The sequence below is a fragment of the Tiliqua scincoides genome, chromosome 5 (genome assembly GCF_035046505.1).
Source record: "Tiliqua scincoides isolate rTilSci1 chromosome 5, rTilSci1.hap2, whole genome shotgun sequence".
Classification (NCBI taxonomy): domain Eukaryota; kingdom Metazoa; phylum Chordata; class Lepidosauria; order Squamata; family Scincidae; genus Tiliqua; species Tiliqua scincoides.
In genome coordinates, this window is record NC_089825.1 from 64,319,413 (window position 1) to 64,346,673 (window position 27,261).

At 44.3% G+C, this 27,261-nt stretch overlaps 1 protein-coding gene across 1 annotated transcript in view; it reads left to right on the top strand.

The window, feature by feature from the left end:
* Nucleotides 1-24,726, top strand: part of RAMP3 (receptor activity modifying protein 3) — a 91,277-nt gene extending 66,551 nt beyond the window's left edge. Inside the window, exon 4 of the mRNA XM_066629076.1 lies at nt 23,227-24,726. Coding sequence (XP_066485173.1) covers nt 23,227-23,482 — 256 coding nt within the window. The 3' untranslated portion in view covers nt 23,483-24,726. The remainder of the gene's footprint in view (nt 1-23,226) is intronic.
* Nucleotides 24,727-27,261: the final 2,535 nt, after the last annotated feature.

Genomic DNA, 27,261 nt, shown 5'->3' on the forward strand with positions numbered 1-27,261 from the left:
CCCCATACTGACTTGATGGTGCCAAAAGCCGAACAGTTTTTAAACATGTTTACTCATGATAGAGACGCTGCCAGGAGGCTTGCACTGTATCCAGCGCAAGATTGGAGCCAGAAGTGGCTCAGCTGGAGGCAAGGGGAAACTCTTCCCCTTACCCCTGGGTAAGCCACCACAGACCCAATGGGTCTCCTTGGACTTGCGCCACTAAGTCCGAAGAGAACAGAGCTGCTTGGAGCCACTCCGCGCTGCTTGGGGAATGGGGTTTGGATTCTGCATAACAGTTGGGTCCCAGCCCCTACTCTTGCTCCCTGCCCACCCACCCACTGAAATGCCCTCTGCCCACCCTCCCACTGACCTGAAATGCCTCCCTCCTGCCTCCTCCCCACCCTCCCCTACCCCCTGCATCAACCAAGCCCAAGGGTAAGGGGGGCGGGCCAAGCTTGGCTGTTGCAGCTTACCTAGCGCAAGCTGCCACAGAGGCTAGATGCAGCCTCCATGCTGCAGCACACCTCCGTGCACTGGCACAGCTTGCAACCAAGTAGGTGCAAACATGCTTTACTACCCTCCTAGGCTGGCACAGGGGACTTGCACCAGCCTAACACAAGGTCAGGATTGCACCCATAGTTGTGCAAATAACCAAAACAAGCAATTGATTGTTATGTAACTGGTTATACCAGTGTTTCTCAAACTCAAACTAGGTGGGTTGCAAGCCAATTTCAGGTGGGTCCCCATTCATTTCAATATTTTATTTTTAATATATTAGACTTGATGCTGTCATGGTATGTGACTGCATTTGGGGAAATGTTACAGACCTGTACAAGCTACTATATATATTCTTTTAATAATGACAGTAAATGGGACTTACTCCTGGTAAGTGTAGGTAGGACTGCAGCCTAGGGTTGTCAAAAATTTTCCTGCTTGATGATGTAGCTTCTGGTCATGACATCACTTCCAGTGGGTCCTGACAGATTCTCATTCTAAAAAGTGGGTCCCAGTGGTAAATGTGTAAGAACCACTGGGTTATACTATATATCCCTGCTCCTTCTGGCCTTAGCCTAATTTCTCAAGCCAGCACTCAACAAACCTTTATTAGGCATAGAATTTTACTGGTAATATCCCTGCACATGGCGGATCTTGTCTGATCTTGGAAGCTAAGCAGGGTCAGGCCTGGTTAGTACTTGGATGGGAGACCGCCTGGGAATACCGGGTGCTGTGGGCTTATACCATAGTCTTTCGAGAATGAAGGTTTGCCAACCATCTCCAGACAGTCCAATATATAAATATATGTTAAAAAGAGAAATAAAAGTAAAGGATTAAAACACAGCAATTTACTTGCAAAGTTACTCCAAGTTGCTTAGGTCCAGCAGCTTAGCCCGCTTCAAGTTGCTCAGGTATAAAAATTTAGCAACTGGAAGGGTCACGAATTTAGAATCACCCACCAGCAGAAATTGTAGAAAAGCATTCTCAGGTAGACCTTTTTTAATTCTTGACAATGGAGAAAGATACTGGTCTCTGGGCACTTGATTACTAGCACAGTGCAAAACAATGTGTGTAAGATAGTCTACCTCTCTAAGGCCACAATTACAGACTCGTTCTTCCTTCAGGGCATTTCTAAACCTACCAAGTAGGTCTTTAGAAGGCAACACATTGCAATGAGCTAATGTGAAAGCCCTCCTTGCAAAGGGGCACTCTAAAAAGGTCAGATACTTTGATTGTTGACCAAATGTATTATTAAGATGAAAATTCAGGGGCAAACATTATTTTGTCCAGCACCCAAAATCTCTTGCCTTTCTATATTGGGTAATCTTGTTGTCAGGAGCCTAACAGAAACCTCAAGTGTAGCAGCTCCTTGTGGATCTTCCTCGAGACCCATTTGTCTGATTTTCTTATAGAAAAGAGCTAAGCGGGAAGATAACAGCGGGTCAGTCAGTAGCCCTTTTAATAGTGGATTTTGGTCAGCCTTGAAGAACACTTTGGTCCAGTATTTTAAGAAACTGGACCATGCTAGAAACTCCAGCCTATATTGGCCTGTCTCCAGGCAGAGTGCCGTGTAGGGAATGCAATGCGGTACACCTAAGATTTTGTATAGAAAATTTGAATGGATCTTTTCAATCAAATCATTTAATGCTGGCATCCATACAGGAATGCCATACAAAATTTGAGGTGTAACTTTGGCATTAAAAGCTTGGAGAGCAGCTGGAATAAAAGAGTTTCCCCAAGAGAAGAAAAAATGAGTTATAGCCTGGACAACTAGTTTGGATGAATTAATTACTGTAAGACGATGTGAAGACCAGATATGCCGGTAATGAAACCGGAGACCAAGGTACTGGAATTCCTTGATTTGTTGTATTAATTTACCATTGAAAAACCAAGACTGGTTTCCAAGAGTGCCCAAATACCGCAATCTTGGACTTTTCATAGTTTAGCTGCAGGGCATTATTGGTGAAATATTCTATGCAGGCGTTAACCAATCTCTGTAATCCTATTTTAGTACGAGATATCAGGGCCATATCATCAGCGTACAAAAGTAAAGGGATATCCACTGAACCTAATTGGGGGAATGCATATCAAAGTTGGAAATCAACAAGTGCTAGATGTGTGAGAACCACTGGGTTAAACTATATATCCCTCCTAAACTTTGCTCCTTCTGACCTTAGCCTAATTTCTCAAGCCCTTAGGAGAGCAAGCTCTACCACTGCAGCAGAACAGAATCTTTTAGGCCATGATTCAACTTCTGGTATGGCTCTTGAAGGCACCACAGATTTTATGATGGATGAACAAATAGTTTGGTTCTACTGCTCCACTGCACTATTGAGAATACAGCATACTTAGAATGTAGTGAAATTGAAGATGTGCCCCTTGATTCTGTTACTTCTACATAGCTGTTAAAGAAACAGAGTTATGTGACTCAAGACTTACATATGTTCTTCATGCTATTGTTGAATGATATGCTGCTGTGAATTCTGTTTTCAATAGTTTTCAATATTTCAATAGTTTTCAATAGTTAAGGGCCTAACTTGTGCCAGATCTGAGCCTCAAAACTCAAAACAAGGTGCCCTAAAGAGAAGTTCACTTGTGTAAGAGTACCCTTTTAATGCAACTCTTTCTCTTTCTAGAGCTGATGTATTGTTTTTAATAGTTGCTTTGGGTCATCTTTGTCCAGGCACTGCAGAACAAAGTGGAGCATTTCAAAGTCAAAAAGTCACTATATGCAATTTTTATTTATATACTTCCTTCCTTCCTTCCTTCATTTATTCATTCATTCATTTATAGTTATTAATATACTGCCTTTGGAAGACCAGAGACAAAGCTCTACTTTTAATTTAAAATCGGCAACAAAATAATCTGTTTTTCTCTCCTTTGTGGCCACATATGTTGAAGTGGCTGCATCCCTTAATACTGTTTATAGCAGAAGCTTTGCCTGTAAAAGAAGGGGTAGTTCGGTTTTGCTTCTGCTGCTGTAGCATATATGTATTCTTTGCTTTTTCCCTGACCAAATGCCATCTTAAAGATATTATCTTTTTGTGTCCATCTGTTTGTGGTAACATTTTATAGTTATATTTGTAACAGTGCAAATAAAGGGCTGCTTTCTGCACTACACCTTTTAGGCAATCGGCTATATGTTCTGGTGGGTCCCGCCTAGGTCTTAACTTCTTAAGTGAAGACAACGTAAAAGAGCCACTTTGGACGAAACATTTTGTATTCATGAAATAGTTCTTGGAATATTTCCCCTAGGTTCACATCATTGGACACAATTGGCTGCTCCATAAACTAGCACTATCACATAGTTTACTTGTGGTAAATCACAGAAACTGAAAATTTTCACAGTACAGCTCTTAAAAGTAATAACGGTTTCTCTGAGCATTGATGGTCCTGTGGAAAGAACTGTTTTCATCTATATTGTCAGTGTAATTTAGGTTTCTATCATGTTCATAGACTTTTTTTTATTTATTTACTTACTTACTAAGAGCCCAATCCTGTTGCAAGCGCCTGTGCTAGCCCAGTGCTGGCTGGTGCTGGGCTAGTGTTGGGCGGGTGCCTGGTCTCCACTGCTTGGCGGTTGCACGGACTGCCGAGCCGCAGCATGGTAAGCAGGGGCAGGGGGTAGGCAGGAGGAGACGTTCCAGGGAGGGGGGAGGCAGGCGGAGGGTGGATTAAGGGCGGGGAGGAGGTGTGACGGAGAGGTGGGAGGCAGGGAGAGGGCGGAGAGAGGGCAGGGAGGAGGCGTGATGGGGAGGTGGGAAGCAGGGAGAGGGTGGGCGGGAGACATGCCGGGAGAGGGAGCAGGGAGGAAGGGAGGCGGGCCCGGTGGAGCTTCAATCCACCGGATCCTGTTTGTTCATGTGGGGCGTGGCGCCCTACATGAACGCTTTTCCTTACCGCTGACCTTTTGGTTGGTGGTAAATTGAGTAGCCCCATTGTGGGGCTACTTCCCTTACCTGGGATAAGGGGATGAAAGTCCCCTTTTCCAGGGGTGCCGCCCGTGGTAGCCCATGGTGCACAGGATGCAGTGGCAGCCATTTTTGGTGTCGCCGAAGCTGCGCGCCACAGGAGCTCAGGTTTGGGCTGTTACTTATCACCAGTGCCCCACAAATCCTGAGTTGTATATAATTTTGTGTGTCATCTTCCACTTTCTGCGTTTATTCCTCTTCTTGCATCTCTTTTCCTTTTCTCTTTCTCTGTCTCTCCCCTTTCCTGTTTCCCCCCCATGTTTTTTTAGCCTTCCCCCCTGTTGCTTTTTGTAGCCTCCATGTTTGGAGAATGTAAGAGACTAGTTGGGTCCATCAGTAGACATTATAGCCAATACCTGTTGCCAATACCCTGATTTGTGAGAATATTGATTGTGGAGCCCTATGATTCTCCCTTAGACAACTCTAAGTATTCTCTAATACTAAGGTATTAGATATAATACTAAGGTATTGTCTAAGGTATTCTCCCTTAGACAACTGCAGGAGAAATGCAGGGAACAACGACAGCCACTCTTTATAGCCTTCATAGATCTCACGAAGGCCTTCGACCTGGTCAGCAGGGATGGCCTCTTCAAGATTCTCCCCAAGATTGGATGTCCACCCAGGCTCCTCAGCATCATCAGATCCTTGCACAAGGACATGAAGGGCACTGTTGTCTTCGATGGCTCCACATCAGACCCCTTTGACATCCGAAGCGGTGTGAAGCAGGGCTGTGTCCTTGCACCAACCTTGTTTGGGATTTTCTTCGCTGTTCTGCTGAAGCATGCCTTTGGAACTGCAACAGAAGGCATCTATCTCCGGACCAGATCAGATGGAAAGCTCTTCAACCTCTCCAGACTGAGAGCAAAGTCCAAAGTCCAGCTGAAATGTCTGCGTGACTTCCTCTTTGCCGACGATGCAGCTGTCACTACCCACTCTGCCAAAGATCTCCAGCAGCTCATGGATCGTTTTAGCAAGGCCTGCCAAGATTTTAGACTGACGATCAGCCTGAAGAAAACACAGGTCATGGTTCAGGATGTGGACTCACCTCCCTGCATTACAATCTCTGCCCATGAACTGGAGGTTGTCTATGACTTTGTGTACCTTGGCTCAACGATCTCCGACACTCTTTCTCTCGATACCGAGCTAAACAAACGCATCGGTAAAGCAGCTACCACGTTTTCCAGACTCACAAAGAGAGTCTGGTCCAACAAGAAGCTGACGGAACATACCAAGATCCAGGTCTACAGAGCTTGCGTCCTGAGTCATGGACTCTTTGCTCACAACAGGAGTGGAAACTGAATGCTTTCCACATGCGCTGCCTCCGACGCATTCTCGGCATCACCTGGCAGGACAAAGTTCCAAACAGCACAGTCCTGGAACATGCTGGAATCCCTAGCATGTATGCACTGCTGAAACAGAGCCGCCTGCGTTGGCTCGGTCATGTCGTAAGAATGGATGATGGCCGGATCCCAAAGGATCTCCTCTATGGAGAACTCGTGCAAGGAAAGCGCCCTACAGGTAGACCACAGCTGCGATACAAGGACATCTGCAAGAGGGATCTGAAGGCCTTAGGAGTGGACCTCAACAAGTGGGAAACCCTGGCCTCTGAGTGGCCTGCTTGGAGGCAGGCTGTGCAGCATGGCCTTTCCCAGTTTGAAGAGACACTTGGCCAACAGTCTGAGGCTAAGAGGCAAAGAAGGAAGGCCCATAGCCAGGGAGACAGACCAGGGACAGACTGCACTTGCTCCCAGTGTGGAAGGGATTGTCACTCCCGAATTGGCCTTTTCAGCCACACTAGACGCTGTTCCAGAACCACCTTTCAGAGCGCGATACCATAGTCTTTCAAGACTGAAGGTTGCCAACATGGCATGATCACTGGGATTCTTGGGAATCAAGCTCGTTCCTTTTTATACACAGGGCATGTTAATGACAAAAGTGAATAGCTGACTGAATCAAGTGAGAGGACCAAAAAGCTAATATGAACAAAGAAGTCAGAAAAAGGAAAAATCCAGTTAATCCAAAACTCAGCTTTGTCTTGCTGGTCTCTGGCATCAGATCAGGTATTCACTTGCATTAACCTAACCTGTTAAGGATTTTTCTACAGATGGAAATCATCACCTGGTTTCTCTCTTGTTCCTCCTGACAAATCTCCACAGCATCATTTTGTGAAATAAGAGCTGTTGGCAGGGGTCAAGCCTGATTAGTTCCTAGCAAAATGGCACTTTAATGTTTCTCTTGAAAAATGGGCTCTGAACATACATTGTGGTTGGCAGCACAAATGTCAAGATTTGAGAGCTCTCCTGAGTTAATCATCAACTCTCATCTCCTCCATTGTTCCCTCTGTGACTTTGAATTGATGATTCATTCCAGGTGTCTTTAATGTTGCAGCTTTTGGTTTCCAGCTGCATTACTCTCTTCTGGACCTGAGCCAGCCTCAATTTGCTTGACTGCTAACTCTCTGTCTATTTGTAATGAGAGAACATGTTTAGGGCCTTTGTGCTGATATGGAAAACATCACAACACACTGACTCACAAGTGGCCATTAAGGGTAGAGATCTAATTTCCGTTTTTGGTGTAGCTTTCCACCATCTGTTCTGAAGCTCTACTGAAGAGAGTTCGATTTGAAATTTTGGTGTGTTTTAATTTTGTTGTTAAAGATAAATACATATATTAATCATTTCAAGGAGCATCAGCACAATAGTTATTATGATGGAGGTTTGTATTTGAATTGAAGATTTACAGTCCAATCTTATATCTACTCAGTGGCGTAGCTAGTGAGGGGCAGGGGGGTCCGCACCAGGTACCGGCCTTGGGGGGGGGGGTGACACCACAAATGAGCCAACATCGCTAACATTGTGGAGGTTACGAGTAACCCCATCATGCTATATATTGTTGGATGCAGAATGTCCAGCTGAATGCAATGCAATGCACTGGGGTAAAATATTTCCTTTCCATCAAAAGTTATGGTCAAAAAACCAGAAACAAAAAATGCATGGAACCCTATGGAGAGTGAAACCGATCCATATCGCACATTTCCTTGTGGGTAGGCGAACTTGCCTTAGTGCATTGGAAAGGGCAGGCTGAGAGGAATCCAATGACACCAGAATGGTTCCTATTCAATGAAAGCAGTTCCCAAAAAACACCCAAGAAGGAAGTCCCTCCCTCCAAGCAGGTGAATGTATTGAGCCTTATGGAAAGCAAAAGTAAGCCTCCCGGTTGCATATACTCGTGAGTAAGCAAACGTGCCTTGACTGCTGGTCAAGTCAGGCAAAGGGAATGAAAGGCTAGCTGCATGGTCCCAATCTGATGAAAGTGGAGCTCAACAAATGCACCAGAAGGCAGCACCTCAGCACTTCCAGCCATGACTTCACTCCCAGGGGTCCCGGACAGATTCTCATTCTAAAAAGTGGGTCCCAGTGTTAAAAGTTTGAGAACCATTGCCTTAACTCAAAACAGGCAATGAGACATCCCGGGCGGGGTGTGTGTGTGTGTGTGTGTGTGTGTGTGTGTGTGAGACACCCTAGTGACCAAAATTCTGGAAATCATGACTTTTAGGAATAATACCATCATGTTATATACCATTTAATGTAGAATTTCATCCATTGCTTGTGGGGAAATATTCACTGCATTTATTTTCTGGCCATTATTATTATTCATTTCATGTCATGACTATTACTATCTCTGTCTCACCTTCCTCACAGGGTTGTTGAGGACAAAATAAGGGGAGGAACCATGTACACCACCCTGAGCTGCTTAGAGGAAGGGTGGTGTAAAAATGTGAAGTAATTAATAAATATTGTAATTATTATAATTAATAATATAATTAAATACTTAATTATGTCATATGGGTTGACAAAAATTTATGGGCCCCAGTTGTCAAATGACCGAGCTATGCCTTTGAACCTACTGGTCGTCATAGGTCTCCTGCTGGTGCTGATTGCCATAAAGCAGTCAGTGCCAGTTGCAAAAGGCACCCTGTCAGGGTGCCACCAGGTGTATTGCTGCCAGGCGTACCGGCAGAAAGGCCTGCACTTTCTCACCCATATTGGAGCTTCTCCCACTGATCAGCAGTGGAAGTGAGCCGGAGAAGTTGGGGGCAGGGAGGGGGGGTGGGTGGAATGGGCCCGTGAGGGGGCAGGATCAGAAGCATCAGCATTGCGAATAACCTGACCCCCTTCGCAAACCTGATCCTGCTGCTCGGATCAATGCCAACTTGCAACAGCACTTTGGAGTTTTTCCTGCGGGTTTGGGAACAATGGTTCCTTTACCTAGAGGAGACTTCTGCAACTTCCCCCCACCTGAGGATGCAGCAGTCGCCATTTTGGTGTGGAATGGATAAGATTGGGCTGTAAGAAAGAATCATGGGAGTGATGGACTTGCAACAGCACAATCCTATGTATGTCTTAGAAGTAAGTCCCACTGAGCAATGTGACTTACTCCCAGGTAAGTGTGTACGGAATTGCTGCCCAAGTATTCTGGGTGGGTGGGGGGAACCTGGAGCTGAGTTCACCCACCATAACCTGACTAAGTTCTGTGAGAGAGGGAGAAAGATTTATGGGTTCTTGCTGATTTTAATAATCTCAATCATGTCCCTTTCACTTATCTGTTTTAAAAAGGCCTGTCAATTTTAGCCTTGCCTCCAAATCGTTGACTGTTTGAGTTTCTATATCTCTTTCAGTTGTGTTGAAACACAATAACTAGGACTGCAAACCCAATTTAAAGTGTGGCCACGCTACACATTTGTATGTTAGTATTATACCTGTCCATTACCAGGAGGGACAAAATATCAAAATATCTGAAATTAGCTAAAATTGTTTTCTCTGCCTCTACTTTACTAACAAATATAGAAAGTGTATTCAGGAATGGACATTCACTGTGTCTTTTCAGGGGATAAATATGAGGGTTCTCTCAAATGGATCTGAGATCCCACTGATCTCAATGTGAGATCTAAATTGGCGGGAGATACTAAATTGGAGATTGAACCTGAAAGCTAAATATTACTAAAGTCACCCTGTGCTGGTATGGGCCCCAGCAAAAAATGGTTTGCTGGTTTACCTCTGATGGGAGAAATCATTTCTTACAATTTAGATGGTTCAATATATTGTTTTCAGTTGCCTACATTTGTTCTCATTGAGGTAATCACCTGCTCAGATATGATTTTCTTTATTGATGGCCTACTAAGTATGTTAGATGCTGTGATTCAGTGTCCCCTGTTCCGAACATGACCATTGAGTGGGAACACTTATGTAATTTAGAAAGAGGCAGCAACAGCTAATGGACACAGTGATGCTGAACAAGGATGAATAGTCACAGAACCTTTTTCAGGGGGAAAAAAAAAGTATCTTGCAGAAATCAGCAATTTGACATTGAAACAGAAGCTGGCAAATATTTGGTGCGCCTGTACAACAAACCAATTGTGTTTTATTTTGGCTTTGTATTTTTATTTTGTGCAGTGAGCAGAGGCTCTCGGGTTATATTGCACTGAGATTCTGTTGGTGATGTTTCTATTCTGTTGGAGCTATTGTCATGCCTCAGACTAATAAACTGCTCAAATAACTGTTGTACAGCCCAACGGAGCTCCACGGAGGGCTGCCACCGGATCCTGCGCCTCCTGCGTGGGAGGCTCCTCGGGGCAAGGGGACATTCGTCCCCTTGCCCCGAGTAAGGGAAGCAGTCCTGCAATGGGGCTACTCACTTTAGTGGTGACCAAAAGATCGCCGCTAAAGTAAAGGTGCTTGTGTAGGGAGAGCAGCCCTGCATGAGCGCCTTGGATCCTGAGGAGCTTAGCTCCGTGGAACCGCCTCTCCCCCTCCCCCTGACATGCCTCCCCCTCCCCCCAGAGCTCCTCTCCCACACCCCTGGCCATGCTTCCCCTCTCCCTGGAACGCCTCCCCTACGCCCCCGGCCATGCCCCCACCTCCCGTTCCGCAGCTTGGCGGTCCAGGAGACCGCAGAGCTGCGGAACCTGGGTGACCGCTGGGCGTTAGCCCAGTGCTGGCTGGTGCTGGGCTAGCTCTGGTGGGAGCCCGGTGGTGAGCCCTGCAAACGTGCCTTATGGCATGTTTGTGACTGAGGTTCACAGCGCGGAGCCGTGCCACAGACCTCAGGATTGGGCTCATAGTTAGCAGGTGGGTTTCTCTGAGGAAAAGCAGTCAGTTTGGATGGGATTAAAACTTTAAATGGGTAGACTGAGAACTGCTAATGTAGAATATAGGAAAGATAAAAGGAGGCCTGATGCAAGGAGGTTGAAGGAAGGTGCAAAGTAGGTAGTGTGTTGAGAGAGAGAGAGAACGCTGACGGAAGTGTAGATGGAAAATGATGACTGAGGAACAGAGGAGACCAGGAACTGAGGCTAGAATGGGCTTGTCTGGGAACATGCTTTCAGGGCCAGCTTTCAGCCAATTGGATCAATTGCTCCTAAATAAAAAAAATAGTTTTACTAAAGTTTTCCTACACATTTGATTGCTTACTTGTAGGTTTACTTGAATGCAATTTTACAATAAAATATGCTTAGATCCATTTGGTCCATTTACTCACATGCACTTTTTAAGCACACATTTTGATTACTTTCCATTATATCATACAGATATAAAGATATACAGTCTGTAATACATTTTATTTATGTTGCTAAGATTTACAGACCTTGGTGTGAACTTGGGGCCCCACACAAATCCTTTCCAATTGGGCCCCACAGCTCCTAAGGCCAATCCGGCATGTAATGTGTTAAGTGTGCTAGTTGCTAGGCATGCAAATGGCAGTGGGAAGGGAGCAATGCCTTTGTGACATCAGCAGCTATTATGCAAAGTCCCACCAGAAAGTGAGGATTGGTGTAGCGGTTACTGATGTCACAAAAGCATTGATTTTTGTCCCCCTAAAGCAGGGAAAACAGTGCTGTTCCTTCAATGCAGTTCTGAGGAGGAAAGGTCATTTGGAGAGTCTCTGCTGGGTGATGGGTTTTCTAAACACAGTTTGATACTTTGTCCTTCCTCTAATCTTGGCTCCCACGAACAATGTTTCCATTGAGCCCAGCATCTCCTAAGGCCGGCTCTGCCTGCTCTATGGCTCTTAAGATGAAAAGGCATCTGTATGCCATGTAAGTAGGAGAGAAGAGTACTAGAGAGGCTGGTCAAGAGACAGAGTGACTGAAAGAAGTGGCTCATTTTGGGCACTGGCCTGAAAGCAGGAACCAATAGACAGTGGGGACAATGTTGAACAAAAGAGGAGCTAAGAAGAAAAGACTGAGGAGGGACTGTGCACTATTGGTGGGAATGGACAGCCTAGTGGACAGCCTAGGAGCAGAGAATGCTTAGGTCAAGAATCACTTGTACTGTTACTGCAGCATTGCTTCCTGACAACTCTAAGGGGGCCAGGCAGTAGCGTAGCTAGGGGGGATGCAGGGGGTAGTAATTGCAGCAGGCAACAAGGTGGCTGGGGGCAACAATGTGTGGGCAACAATGCCCGTGCACGACGATTGAGCTGCTGCAGAAAGCCCTGCCAGGCACTTGGAGGGAGGAGGGCAGGAGGCTAAGGGAAGGCAACAGTCACAGCAACATAGTTTCCCCTCCCCACAGCCAAGATGGAAGGAATCGCTTGTTTGTGGGAGGGAGGGGCAGTCTAGCCCTTGCAGTGGTTGCAGGGTTGCAGCAGGCACCGTGGAGGAGCTGGTGGCAGTGTGCACATACCTTCTCCTCCGCCTGTTCGTTCAGGTACACACATGCATCCTCTTTCTTTCCTTCACCTACCCTGCCAGCCCTGACTCCCTCCATCATTTCCCCCACCTGCCCTGCTTGACATGCTGCCCCCTGAAGCCCCCTTTGGCTTAAATGGTGAGGGGGCAGAGGAGAAAGGGTGCCTGCCTGTGTTTGGAGAGGGAGGAAGAAGTGTGTTTGTGAGGAGAGCGGGGGCTGTCTGATGCTGGTCAGGACAGGGTGTGTGTGTGATGGAGCCCCTGCTAGGCAGAGCCCCCAGAGACCCTTGTGGAACCCAGCCTGGACTGAGGAGGGGGTTCTCCTTGTGCAGCGGACTGCCTGCTCATCACTCTTGCCCCCTCCCCGTGCCTCCTACTCTCCTCTACTCCCCACACGCCCTCTCTCCATTTGCCTGCCCCTTTAGCCTCCTCCTGGCAAGGCGGCAGCAGCCCGATTGTCTCTGCAATCTAAGCTAGTAGGGCTTACTCCTGAGTAGACATGCAGGAGATTGGGCTCTGAGGCTGCAACCCTATCCACACTTTTCTGGGAGTAAGATCCATTGACTAAAATGGGCTTGCTTCTAAGTAGACAGGGAGAGGATTGAGCTCCCCTCCGAGGCTGCAATCCTATCACCACTTTCCTGGGAGTAAGACCCATTGACTAGACTGGGCTTGCTTCCAAGTAGACATGCAGAGGATTGGGTTCTGAGCTGGCTGACCATGATGGGTTACCCGTGCACATGCAGGACCCTGAAGAGGTAGCACGCAAGGCAAAGCAACCTGGGAGAAAAGTTGCAGCAGGAGCACTGAGCAGCACGTGGCTCGGCCTCATCATTTATTCATGCAGTTCCTCAATTCCACTTCCTAAAGGTTAGCCGCTGGCTCATATGATTGTCTCCAGCCCTCTCCTGTACCTCTCAAACTGTATAAGGCTGCAAATCCTACCTTATCTCACTTACCAGAGAGTAAGCCCCATTGAACACAATTGAATTTACTTTTAGTAGACATGAATAGATTGCGCTATAAAAGTGCAACAAGTACTTTTAACAAGTGCTTGATATTTCAAAATATTAGCTAACATTTCTCACTCACTTTAACAAATAAAAAGACCCAATTTAATTAATTAAATTAATTAAATTTGATGTCATTGCAGCAGAGGGAGGCTATGGAATCTTCTTTGCACTGGGCAGCAACTTGCTTAGCTACGCCACTGGGGCCAGGAGGACTAAGAAACAATTTGACATCTCTGAACAGTTTGTGCCAGTACTGCCATCCCAGTATTATACTTCCTTTTCTAGTAGTTTGAAATGTCGAGCTACCTTGGATCAAGGAACAAATAAGGAAGATTACTTCACTGAGTCTTTTGTTCCAATCTTCCTGCTATATTTCTTATTATTTTTCCCAAGGGCACCTGCAACTTCAAGAGACTTACAAAAGCATTCACTGCGCCTAGTTTATTATAAACTCCCAATCCATACCTCATCAGTAGTTACACTTCCTGTTTTTGTAGTTTAATTTTTATAATGTGTTTTTTTTAAAGTGTATTGCAATATACAACATACATATGCATAAAGTGCATACAGGAATGATAAAGCAGGATGGGTCGAAGTACACAACTTGATGAAGCTTTTAAGCATGTGATTGTGGCTAGCATGTTTGGGCTTTTTTTCAACATTTGATGGCATGTTGTGTAAGCACAAGCTTATCTGATTGAGAAACTTCAGCTTTCCTGGAGTTGGCTCACCAGAAGGTATTTCACCTCTCAACTACCAGTAGTCTAGAAGCTTAAACTTTCATTTTGTTGTGTTGTAGACCTCAGACCATGATGTTTTCCTGTCTCATTTAGCTAGTCTGTCTATAATAGAATTTCCCTTGACTTCTTATCCTTGGGTCCAGAGCATTGTGTAGGGAATCAAACCATTAAAAAACTGGTTCAGGCACTTCCAGTGTTCCTTTTTAATATTGTCTTCCCTACCTCCAACTCTTCAGGCTCTCTTTGATTTCAAAATACTTTGTTAATTTAGTAAAAAAGAAAATAACTTACCCTGTTTTGGATGGATGGAATGGTAGCAAGGAGGAACAGGCATTTCAAGGAAATACAAGAAGCTTCCAACCTCAGCTTAAGAATCCTCTTTACTGAGACCGTGGTACTGGGCAACAGCCTGTGGGTGAGCAAGCTTCTGCCTGAGTCCCAGAAGGAATATCTATCCTAGGTCTTGCCTTCTAATTTCCCTTATTATTCCTCCTCTTTTTTTGGACAGTTCATTCAGGAGTATAGTTTCTCAATGGCGGACCTCCCCTCAAGGCACCCTGGAGCGAAGCGCCTTGAAGCCCCCCACGTGAAGCCACCCCCCCCACTCACCTCATGCCACTCCCGGGCCGATGGGAGAAGCCATCTGAGGCTTCCCTGTGGTCTTAAACTGTACTTCCAGAAATCCAGAAGCACAGTTTCCGACTGCATCGGGAGCCTCATTAGGGCTTCCTGCGCAGTCTTGGAGGCAAACAAGCTCCGTGCCCAGGGCTTTTGCCCCATTCTTCCTTCCTGTGGGAGGTCCACTACTGTAGTTTCCCAAAGTACACCTGGAACCCACATCACCACTCAAAAACAATCTAAGGTTTTGCCCAAATATTTTTATTTATTGATCCTCTTTTGAACCAGTCACAACTTTTTGTGTTTTGGAGTTCAGTTCAGATGCAAGGCAACCAAAAGATTTTAGGTTGAGGTTCAGTTCTGTTTCTCTGAAAAAAATAAAACAAAGATTTCCATGGGTTTGGGTTAAACCCCCAGATTGGTGAATCAAAGCAATCTTGTCAGCTTTGGGGTATTGTGAATGTATATGGCTCTTTAGTCTCCATCGTTCTGCAAAAACCTGTTTTTTAAAATAGTCCATGGTAACAAACTAATAAATTGTATTTTAAGTGGAGGAAAAGATCTAAATGAAGTTGGAATTCCATAGAATGTTTTCCGTTTAGGGAGAACATTTGTAGTCCTTGCAGATGTGGTCCAGGAAGGAAAAGAAAACACATGTATTGGGACCATGAATACACTCGTTCCTTCATGTACATTGTTCAGGATTCTTAAGACTTTGTTTACCCCAGCCCTGTTGACAGCAGCAGCAACAGAGTATGTCAAACATCTCTTCCTCCAGTTATAAATTTTCTTCAGCTCACAGCTGTGTTTCTCGGCAACAAGCAGTGAATAGAACAGATGTGTTTGTGACAATGAAGGCCAACAATAATTATACTTGATATTGCAAAAACATGCTTTGACTTTCAGTGACATTGCTCTAAATGTATTTGGGAGGTGATATGAGATCATTTGTATACTAAGTTCCAATATTAACTCAAGAATGAAAACACATGCCTTCTTTCAAGAAACTGAAGGCATTGCTGAATATTGTTAAATTAAACTTTGTGCTGAGTAGCTATAGTGCAGACATACCAACTGAGTTAGATGGTATAGTCTCTGTGTGAGGAGAAACCTTATAAAGCTCCCAATAGGGTGGCAATTCCCTAATTATATTACAAGGAAGCTAAGGCGGAGGGAGGTGGCTCCTAGCCATCCAGAAGAAATGGCATGGCTTCAACAGCATCATTGAATGACTAGCAATGGGACTGCAATGAATTGGGTCATACGGGTAAGCCTCCCAGCTGCTGCATATGACCCTCTTCCCGCTTCTGTCCCCACTCTCTCACAGTCCATCCCACCCCCTCCTGCCATATTAACATATGGGATGGGGACATCAGGAGAGTATTAAATGAGAACTCTAACACACACTGCCAGCAGTTCCATTTTCTTCCGTAGAGCAGCAGCTGAATTTTTTATGAAAAAGATTTGGGATGCGAATCTTTTAGAGTCCCCCAAAGGCTCTGGTCGACTTGGAATGTCTGCCTTTCAGGACGCAGTTTTTAGTCAAGTTAAAGGAGGCAGAGACTCATGAATCAACTCGAGTCAAGCCATGCTGGATTTGCCCATTTCTTCCACTTCAGATAGTAGGTGGTCAGATTGTTCAACAAAATACATTTCTTGTGCCTGAACTGTTGCTGAGAGAATGGAATGACCCCCTGCAATGCAGACATCCCCATCGTATGAAATATGAGTATGGGGACTCAAAATATGGAGGGCTTCTGTGATAATCTAGCATTTCTGAGATTTCAGTGATTCATTACATTTTGATTATGTTGTCCTCAGATAGACTATAGTTTTGTTAATGCATAAACATTCCTGAATGCATTGTGTTTCTATTTACCATTGTAATACAGGCAATGAGTAAGTGCGCAGTTACAATGAACAATCTTGTTTTTTCCATCCAAGGATTATTTGTCCCGAACTGTAACACACAAGCATGGAACATAGTTGAGAATATTATTTTTCCACTCTCTCCTCCCCTTTCATGTAACTTGCAGATTTTACAATCAATTCTAAATACATTAGGGGCTATTTGGGTTAGGAGTGTCAGAACATTTTAATGCGTGAGACTTACATTTCCCTTTGGGTTACTCTTGCGGTATTTAAATGAACCTCTGGTCATGGTTAATGCAGAAGAGAAAGGGGGAGAAGCATCTGAAATGGAAATTGGCACTCTGACCACCGTAGATTTTATTTTTATATTCCAAAGCTTTTACATATAAATTTTTATTGCAATTTTTATTCTCTCCCCCCCCCCCCCAATACTTGAACATTGAGAAAGACCAACATTAATTTTGCTGGAGAGAAGGGTCCCTAGCAGGAAAGAAAGCCAGATGGGGGTGAAGACTAAAAAGAGGGAGAAAGGAAAGGGTGGGGAGTGAGAACAGAAATCATAGCATGGTTGGTTATGACAATTGTATTTCAAGCATAAACAGAGAGGGTGGACAGGTGTGCTATCCAGGGGACAATTAAAGAGGAATGTAAACTAATCTTACAAAATTATCCAAGTTAATTCATATAACTATGAATCATATAGTTTGAAGTATCATAATCATAAGAATCCCTTCCCCTGGGGGCTGGGGATAAGAATAGGCCCTCAGTTTGGCTGAACGTGTCGTAAGAGGTGACTAAACAGCCACTGGGTAGATGGGACTCATTAGGCTGGGAAGGCAACTCATCTGAGAGAAGGAAAACTCTGATCCCAAACCTCCACTGCCTTGTGGCTACATCCAGTTATGGAAAAGGCTTCAGGAGTCAACCTCGAGGCAAAATCCGGAGCTGGAGTCCCTGAGGCAGTTCATGGCTGAACACAGTCACATTCTGGCAACTCCTGCGACACCACTGGAACCAACTGTATTGGCCTCTGCCTTTCCATTGGACCATTTCAGCGACGTGGAGAGGGGGGATTTGCTGCATGGGTAACAGTCTATCCTCCAAAATCTACTTTACCCAGGCTTCGCACACTGGAGAGGACACTCTGTTCCAGAACCACTATTCAGAGCGCGATACCATAGTCTTCCGAGACTGAAGGATGCCAACAAGAATCATATATATATATGATTATAACTATAACTATAACTGTGATGAATGATGCTTGGCTAATGGTAGGCTTGTTCTCTTTCAGAAATCATTCACATGCTTGGAAAGCAGTGATTTAACTGCTCTAAAAAATAAGATGTTTTGATATCTCTTCAAAATCCAGCATAGACTATTTAGCTCTATGACATGTCAGACATTTCCGAGAGTTAAAAAATTACTGATGAATGGTGTTGTTATTTGCTGCTTGCATTTTAATCTTTTTACCAATCAACCCTGCTTTTGTTGTAACTGTTTTTTCGATATGTACCTTGCTTGGATCCATTTGCAACACTCCCCCCCCCCACTTCTATTGATCTGTCCCTTCAGTCATTTAATGAACTCCTTTCTGTTTTTTCCTGGTCCAAGTTCATTTAGGAGAGAGTGTATTGTCATGCTTCTCAGATTGCTTCAGTTGCACTATGTTTAATTTCAAAAAAAAGGTGACCCCACTGGATTTAGAAGCTTTTTGTTCTCTAGGAGGGGAGGGAGGCTCCCCAAGGCAACCTTTGTCTATCTGGATTCTCTAGCATTGGTGATGGCAATGAAGCCTATTATTATTCCCAGCACATCCCAGTCTGACCAGTTAAGAGGAGCAGGGTGCAGAGCAAGGAAGAAAGGGCTGTTACTAATCGCTAGAAATTGCACCCATTCTGTACTGTCTTTTCCCCATCACAGCTTAGCAAGATGTGGCAGTGGTGTGGGTTTTCTACTCTTCATGCTCCTTTTTGTGCAAAAAGTAAATCTATCTTGCTTTATAGGTAAGTGGGCAAGCTCATGTTTAACAAACATGCCCCAAATGTTTAACTTGAGCCTGATAATGGGTGTTGGGATTTGCAACTTCCAAGGAGAGCCTGAGGGGCCTTGGTTGGAGAAGGAGTATGGGCAAAGCTCATGCTTTCTCACTCCCAACTTATCTTACCATCTCAACTGAGATTCATTGTAGATCATTTTCCTTCATTGTTAATGCCTCCCTAACATATTTACTTTCACATTGTTGTTCCAGTAAACACGTGAAAAGAAATGAACATTGACCTGGACATTAAAGAGCAAACTATTTTGAAGAATTGCACTACAGAACTGGGTGCTTTAGAGAAATCAGAGGCCTGGAAGCTATTTTCCTTATTATTTCTAACTTCTGACTCAGTGTGACATGATGAGATTCATGAAACATACCTCACAGCCCAATCCTAACCTGTGCCATAACAACCAGGTCGCATGGTCTGCACTGTATTTTACGCTGGTTAGGAGCAGGGTGGAGGTTCACATCAGGATAAGGGGATATATTTCCCCTTAACCTGGGTAATGCTGAAGCCTACCTTATGGGGCCACCTGGATCTATCTTGGATCTGAAATCTGAGCAGCCCATGTTGGGCTACCCCGGTCAGGGGTTAGGATATGGCGTGCGCTGCCACTGCTGATCCTATCCTCTTCCTGGCTCTGATCCTCCCCCAATTCAACCCCCACCCCCAGAGTGCCCTCCAGCCAAACTCTCCCACCTCCTGCACTGCCCAGTGCAAACCTACCTTCCTCAGCTAGCATAGGGATGGGATCTGTCCTTGTGCCAGCATTCGTGACACTCAGGAGTTGGCGCAGGCAGCCTATCCTGGCTCAGCATGATTTTAGGATTACACTGTCAGTTTATTCAACGATGATAAATAACACCATATTGATTATTTTCATTTGTGTTCCATGTTCAGTTCTATTGGACTTATTTTTTTCACTAAAAACTGGGCAGATGGATAAATCAGCTTCAGTTCTGTTTACATTTTTCAGCTGTTTATCTGGGCATCTGAGGCGAATGCAACTTCTGTAAACTGCAGTTTCCATTGAGGGTTACTAAAGTACTATTCAATTAAGTAGAAGGTTGCTCACACACCATTCCAGCTCTGATTTTTGCAAATATCTCAAAAGAAACCAAATGTATTAGTCCCCCCTCTCCAGGTCTGTAAATCTGTCAAAGTGTCATATAGATAAATAATCTAGCTGGATTGTAGTAATCAACTGCTTCTTTATGGTTGTTTCATTAATGCAGCTGTTTTTCACTTTGATGTTCACTGACTTTACTGTCCTTTGGAAGTTATTTTCAGGGCTGTGTGAGTTTTTTGCAAACAAACAAAAACTCCAACAGAAGTTCAGCAAACGGAACTGTGCAAATTATTGCAGGCTGTATGTAACTGCTTATTTTGCATTGCATGGCTTAAAAAATAAGAAACTGGATAACAGAAATATAGACAGGAAGTACCCAGAATTGTTTGCTCAAGAGAAAGGAACTGCTGCTCCAGAGGAAGAGTAATTGGATGTTACTGTGGAGGAATTAATTGGTGTTACATGATCAATAGATACAGATGAACAGAGAAAGTTTCCATTGGAGTGAATATTGAGGGTTGTGCTAAAGTCCACTCTCCTCCTGAATGCTCTGCCCAGACTTCAGCTTTCTCACCCATCAGACACTTTCTACCCATTTTCAAGCTTTTCACAACTAGTGTGAGAGCTCAAAATTAGCATTTGAAGAGTAGTGGATGTATAACCTCACAAAACAGGTTCTGTTATAATACTATCCCACACATCTGAGAGTGTCTGTCTTTGTCTCCATCTCCTAGCTCAGCTGCAGTAGTAGTAATCTTTATTACGGTCATAAGACCAGCCACCCTAGCTCAGCTGGTAGAGCAGAAGAGTGGTATAAAATTCATCCTTGGGCTGCTGGTTTGATTCTGGCTCGTGGATGAATAGTATTTTATATGTGAGCCATGATGGTATATAGTGATTGTGGTGTTGGTGTAGACCAGGAAAATCCAGATTCAAATCCCTGCTCAGCCAGCTCCTGGCTGACCTTGGGCCAGTTACTAGCCTAACCTATGCCAGATCCCAGCTCCGTACCAGGGGAGCTTGGGCCATCCCAGGCTGCTTGGATTTGCATCACTGATTTACGTGACATGGATCCGAGTAGCCCCATTGGGGCTGCTGTGGTGTTACTTGGGGTAAGGAGAATTTTTTTCCATTGCCCTGGGCTGGCTTGCAGTCAGCCTAAACTTGGGCTGGATATATTACAGGCCCACCAGCTTGCCTGTTCCAGCGCAAGTTAGGATTGCACACATGTCCCAATAGCTGATGCTTTGTTTTACAAACTCAGTTGCTGGTAGTAAGTAAGCCTTCTGTAAAAAAGGGGAAAAAAAGCATAAGGGTTTACCAGCCAGATCCCTATGGAAATACTTAGGCTGCTCACAGATCTGTGTCAGGGTGCCCTCCTCCCCACCAGACCCAGACTTACCTTGCAAGGCGGCCAAGGAGAAACAAGGGGAAGGCAACTTGGCCAGGCAAGAGGGAGAGCCACCTGGCTCAGGCAAGTCTGCCTGACAGCCTCACACATCCCCAGCTTGTGGGGAGAGACCTGCTGACAGGGCACCTCTCCCCAACTGGAGTACCTGGTGGGGAGAAGGTAGGAGGCCTGAAGGATCTGACCCAGAAAGAGGTCAGGGAGGAGGGAGAGACAAGGGAGGTAACATCAGGAAGAGAGGCCCTGGGTGGGGTCCCTTTAATGCCCTTCCCAGTAAGGAAGGGGCGGGAGTGGAGGAAGAAGCAGCCTATATAACTAATGGGAGGCCCATGATGAGGGCAGGAAGTCAGGACTGGAGAGGCAGGAGACTGTGTCTCCAACAGCTCCTGCCTTGGACTCAGTCTCAAGGGCTATGCCAGGGAAGAGGACCCCTCCCCCTGAGGCCTCCTGAAGGGCCCCAAACAGGGACTAACCCCAAGCAGAAGCTGCCTTCTCCCTCAGCCTGCCTGACACCCCTACAAGATGTTTAGTTGTCCGTTCAGATTCTTCTTTAATTGGTGAAAGTATGTCTTACAATCCAATTCTGTTAAAGGCAACATGGTTCCACTGTAGGCAAAAAGTGCATCCAGATATCTTTTCTGAAGCTCTGTAACCAGACTTTCACTCTTGAAATTCTACGTAACCCTTCTTCAACCTTAGCAAACAATATAAAATGCTTTAGTAGAATTGGTCAGTTCCTCAGTTGGAGATAGTAAGGAAAGTGTTACACTGTTAATGGGGAGGAAAAAGCAGGAGTGGATTGCTTTCAAATCAACCAGCAGACTGTCCTTTGCAATTTGCAACCTGAATAGAACTATTAATTCTGGAATAAGGTATTCCACCGAACTGTGAAGCAGAAATATTAGCTCTCCATCCTTGCTAGCATAATCTCTGTGGCACTGATTTAAATATTTTACATTGGTGTGGTTATATTGTATATATTCACACAGGCACTGTAACCAAGCTGATTATATCAAATTGAATGCTGTAACTCAAGCCTTTGGCTCACACACCATTCCCCACTAATGCATGGGGCATGTTTTTTACAATGTCTACATACTGCTGTGCTCTGCCCACTTCTCTTTTTTCTGTAGATGAGTGCATATGTGAGATATAATTGTATTTTAATGTAAGTGCATAAGCACCCATTAATACAAAAGATTATTTGCACAGTGGGTATGCCTGAGGACAAGGTTTGTTTTCTAAGCAACATCATCCTGAATGTTTGTGTGGAGCTCTGAAAGAGTTTGATTGACTTATTTTGGTTGTATCTCTGGAGTTATATATTTTAGTCCTGCTTCCTATTTTATAAATTATAGCATGCACTTATGTGTCCAGTTCTGGTGACAGAATAAGAGAATACATAAACAGGACTGACATAATAGGGACAGTCTCAAGGAGAGTCCAGACAGAAGTCCCTCTAACATAGTAGTATTTGAGCCCAATCCTGAGCTTTTTGCTGGAGCGCACTGTTGCTGGAGCACACTGTTGCAAACATGCCATAAGGTGCGTCTGCGAGGCTTACCGCCGGGCCAGCACCCATGCTAGCCCAGCGCTGGGGCTGCTTCCCTTACCTGGGAGAAGGGGATGAAAGTCCCCTTCTCCTGAGGCACCACCCATGGCAGGCTGAGGCGCACAAGATGCGGCGACAGCCGTTCTCTGTGCCGCTGCAGCTGCGCGCCCCGGGCAGCTCAGGATTGGACTGTTTGTTATGAGACCAACTTGCATGTGAATTTCTGGGATTAAAACCAATGTCAATGCATTCAAAGCACTAAATCATTCTTCTGTTATTGACTTTCGTGGTACATTTGATTGAAACAATAATTTGGCACACTTGGGACCAAACTTGAAATTTTGATCACATTATGACCAACTTGCAATGTGGTTTTTTTGTTCTGTTTTTTCCACCCTAAATAGTGCACTGGAGGGAAGTGCAGAATGGCTTTACTTATTTGCCATTGCCATGGTTCCCACCCCAGTTGTGACCCACCTGTGCATTGCTTATATTAGAATGGAAAATCTTCCGAGGAAAGTCAACTTCGGATATTTTTCCCAATAAAATTAGCAAGAGGAGGTCAGGATGGGAGCTAGATCCCCACATCCAGCTGCCATGGTTTCATCTCATTTCAGCCTCCCCCCCCCCATTGCATTCTATTTAGGACAAAAACAGGGCCACATTACATGTTGGTTGCAATGTGTAGTTTGGCTTTTGGATAGAAGTGGGATAAAAGTTGTCAGAGTTTTTACCAAGTATTTCTAATGCTTATTTCGTTTTTTCTTTTCTCTGCAGGTATTACAGCAACTTTACTCAATGTACAGAACATGAGGCCCATACAGCAAAGTGCTTTTGGCCAAACCCCCTTGCTGAGGGCTTCATCACTGGAATCCATAGACAGTTCTTTTCAAACTGTACATCACAAAATGTGCTTTGGGAAGATCCTCCAGATAGAATTCTGGTCACACTTATTTTCTTACCAATTCTCCTGACAATTGCCATGATTGGGCTGGTGGTATGGTGTAGCAAGAGGAGTGATATTCTGGTATAACCCACCCTTCATTGCCATTCTTTATTCCATTATTCTTTTTTTCTTTTCTGAGAATGACAGAAAAAGGATTATACATTTATACCTGCAGAGTTCAAACCTGTGTCAAGCAATAAGAGGGAAATATTTCTGTAGCCACACAAATACAGATATTTCCATATTATATGGATACAATGACTGATTATTGTGTTCTTGTAATGGAAGCCATACAGAGAGAACGGAAAGTGAGAACTGAGATCCTGATTTGAATCTATCTACAAAAGAGTTAAATGCAGTTGATGATCTAAAATTTACACATTATGTGTATGTATGCATTCTGGATCAGATACATACACCCACCCACTGAACGATTACTGCTAAATAGGTAGTTTTTAATACAGAAATGAATATTTGAGGCTTGTATCTTTAATAGACCTTCCTTGCCAAAGAGACATAACATGAGTCTTGCTGAAGAATATACTTTTCTTGTCCTTCTGTACATAAACCCTTGTAAAGAATGGAAACACTGTGAGCAACCACTGGCTAGCGAATCAACTCTCAACATTGGCTCTTCTCTTTGTAAAGAAATATCAAAAATGTCTCTGAAGGGTGGTATCTTGGAGCTGGAAGCTTGAAGAATAGCCTTCAGGGAGGATGTGGATTTCGTTTTACAAGTCTGGACAAAGAATGAGAGGAAATTGGATGTTTGTACATTTGTTAAAAGTGGCAAAGGAATTGTTCTATGCCTCTCTTTAAAAAAAAATACTACAGTTTTTATTGTTAATAGTAGCACTGTTTTCTCTGTGTGTTCTAGAATCTTTTGCGCTCATGATATGCTTTAAATAGACAAATCTAACAATAAGAAAATTCTGTGTTAGTACAGGTGCCTTTTAGAGTCTGTGTACTGGGGAGATACTTTTCATGCGAGGTGCTTGGGTATGAACATTCCAGACTGACTGGGACATGAAGGATGTGACAAAACTTTGTTCAGTTAAGTCTTACACTGCGAGACAAGCCACTTCTACATTTTAATGTGGCATGGCTATAAAAATAGCAACTTCTTTGCTCAAGTAAACATCAATTTGCCATGTATGAAGTGTCCTCCAAGCGAAATATTTTATTCTAAACTCTTTCAGTCGTAAACATTTTCGTTTTCATACCTCACACAATTAAATAAAGTTAAACTGCTTACTAGCTGTCTGTTGTACATGCAAAAATATGACTGTTACCTAGGCTGTCCATCTGGTGCTTATGATATATCACCATGTGAATACTGTACATGATGTGTGTCTCTTGACCTATGTTAACATGAAAATGCTCTTTGTCTTACTGCTGTGTTTGCACAAAACAGTACAGGATGAAACTCAGCAAGTGCTACTGTTGCTACTTGATCTCCATTCAGTTCTGCAGGAATTGCATACGGTCCGTAAAATTTAGCTCCATCAATTTCCTTGTATATTAGAGCAGTGTTCCTCAAACTGTGGGATGGAACCCACTAGTTGTGTTGCAAGCCTATTTCAGGTGGGTCCCCATTCATTTCAATGTGTATTTTATTTTAATAGATTTGATTTGATGGTATAATAGTATATGACTGCATTTGGGGAAATGTTACAAATCTGTACTTTTAACAGGTGACTGTAAATACTTTTAACAATGATAGTCAATGGGGCTTACTCCCAGGTAAGTGTGGATAAGATTGCAGCCTTTGGGATGTTTGGGGATTTTTTTTTAACAGATCAGCAACAGCTTGGGAGGGTTAGGTGGGTTCTTCTTTATTTTAAATAATCTTTTAAACTTATGTTTATTGTAAACTTTTAATATACTTATAGTGCAATCCTATCTTGCGCTGAAACGGGCAGGCCACGAGGCCTGCGCTATATCCGGCGCAAGATTGGGGCCAGAATTGGCTCAGCCAGAGGCAGGGGGAAACTCTTCCCCTTACCCCCAGGTAAGCCACCACAGCCCCAATGGGTCTCCTTGAATCTGCGCCACCTCAGTAGGTGGCACAAGTCCGAGAAGAATGGAGCTGCTCCACACTGCTCAGGGAACGGGGTTGGGTCCCAGCCCCATCTCCCACTCCCCACCCACGCTGGAACGCCTCCTTTGTGCCTCCTCCTAACCTTCCCTAGACCCCAGCATTGGCCAAGCTTCGCCAATGCAACCTTCCTGGCGTAAGCCGCCACAGAGGGTGGACGCAGCCTCCGTGCTCCAGTGTACCTCTGTGCGCTGGTGCAGCTTGCTCCCAAGGAGGCGCAAACGTGCTTTGTGGCATGTTTGCGACCCTCCTAGGCTGGGTTAGGATTGCGCCCTTAACTAAATAAATTGATTTGGTTTTTGTTGTATGGGGATGTTAAAAAGTGGGTCCAGGGCTTAAAAGTTTGAGAATCCTCTAATATTGCAGCTTGCATAAGGACAGGCATAACTAATCTGATCATATTTGCTACCTCTTGTCTAGAGCACCCAAGAAAGCCAGTGTTTTAACTGTATAGTCCCCAAGTGCCAACTTTAAAATCAAGCTTTTTGGTTTGTTGAGGACAAACAAAAAATATCAAACAAAACAAAGCAAACAAAAAACACCAACACAATTTTCAAGTTGTTGTATGCACTATATACTACTATCAAATCACATTATCTGTTGACTTACGATGGTGAAAGCCTGAACAAAACGTATCTGTATTTACTAAAAATTGATTTAAAACAATGTTTATAATGCAACCATCTTTTAAAAAATGAAATATATTCTCTGAATTTGAATACTTATATAAAGTGCTGTCTTTACTTATCTGAGGTCTCTTAGGGTCAAACATACACTAGTTAGGCAAAGGTATTTGTTTTTTTCTGTTCTTTCTGCCCCCTCCCTATCAAAGCAATAAACAGCAAACAGGAACCCAATTTCAAATTAGGAACCTTAGCAAATGGGTGGGTGTGGGCTTTAAACCTTTACCTGCCACCTGGAGAGGGGAAGGTATTCATATTGGGACTGCAGCAGAGACCAAGTGTTAAAGCGGGGCTGGTGTCACATGCAAGTCCGGACAGGTATGTTCTGATGCTCCACAGTACTGATAGGACCCACACCTGTGACCAGCCATGGCTTCCCTGGATTGCTTCCCTACACTCCTAATCTTGATCAGCCTGCATACTTCCCATTTGCTCTTTGCCAAAAACAAAAGAAGCACACAATGAAAATGAGCAAAAGTTTAACAGGGTCAAAGAACGTATTTAAAACAACTTGTAATTTGGATCAACATGGCAATAACTAATTCACTATAAAAATCTGAACAAATTAGGGCCAGTTCACATATCAATACTGGAATTTGTGTTGAGAATGGTATAGTTAGGATGATACCATTTGATCACTGGAACACTTGTGCGATAAAGCTTGTTTACATGCATTTTTCCACCCCCACCCCCCAATTATGTGGCAGTCCACCAACTGAGATGAAAGCATGCACACAATGCATGTCCCCACATTTCTTACCCAGCTGGTCAGGCAGTAGTGTCTGAACTGGCCCAAGACCATTCTAAATGAGATATCTGGAAGTAAAGGAGGAGCACATTTCCTCTTATGCATCTTAGGGCGCAATCCTAACCCCTTATGTCAGTGCTTTCCAGCACTGACATAAGGGCAATGCAGCTCCGAGGGAAGGGAACAAACATTCCCTCACTTTGAGGAGGCCTCCGTGAGTGACACCCAACTGCAAGATGCAGCACACGTCCCATTGGCACTGCTATGCCAGTGTTGTTAAGCACTGACATAAGGGGTTAGGATTGCGCCCTTAATTTGAATGTTGGAAGCTGAGAAC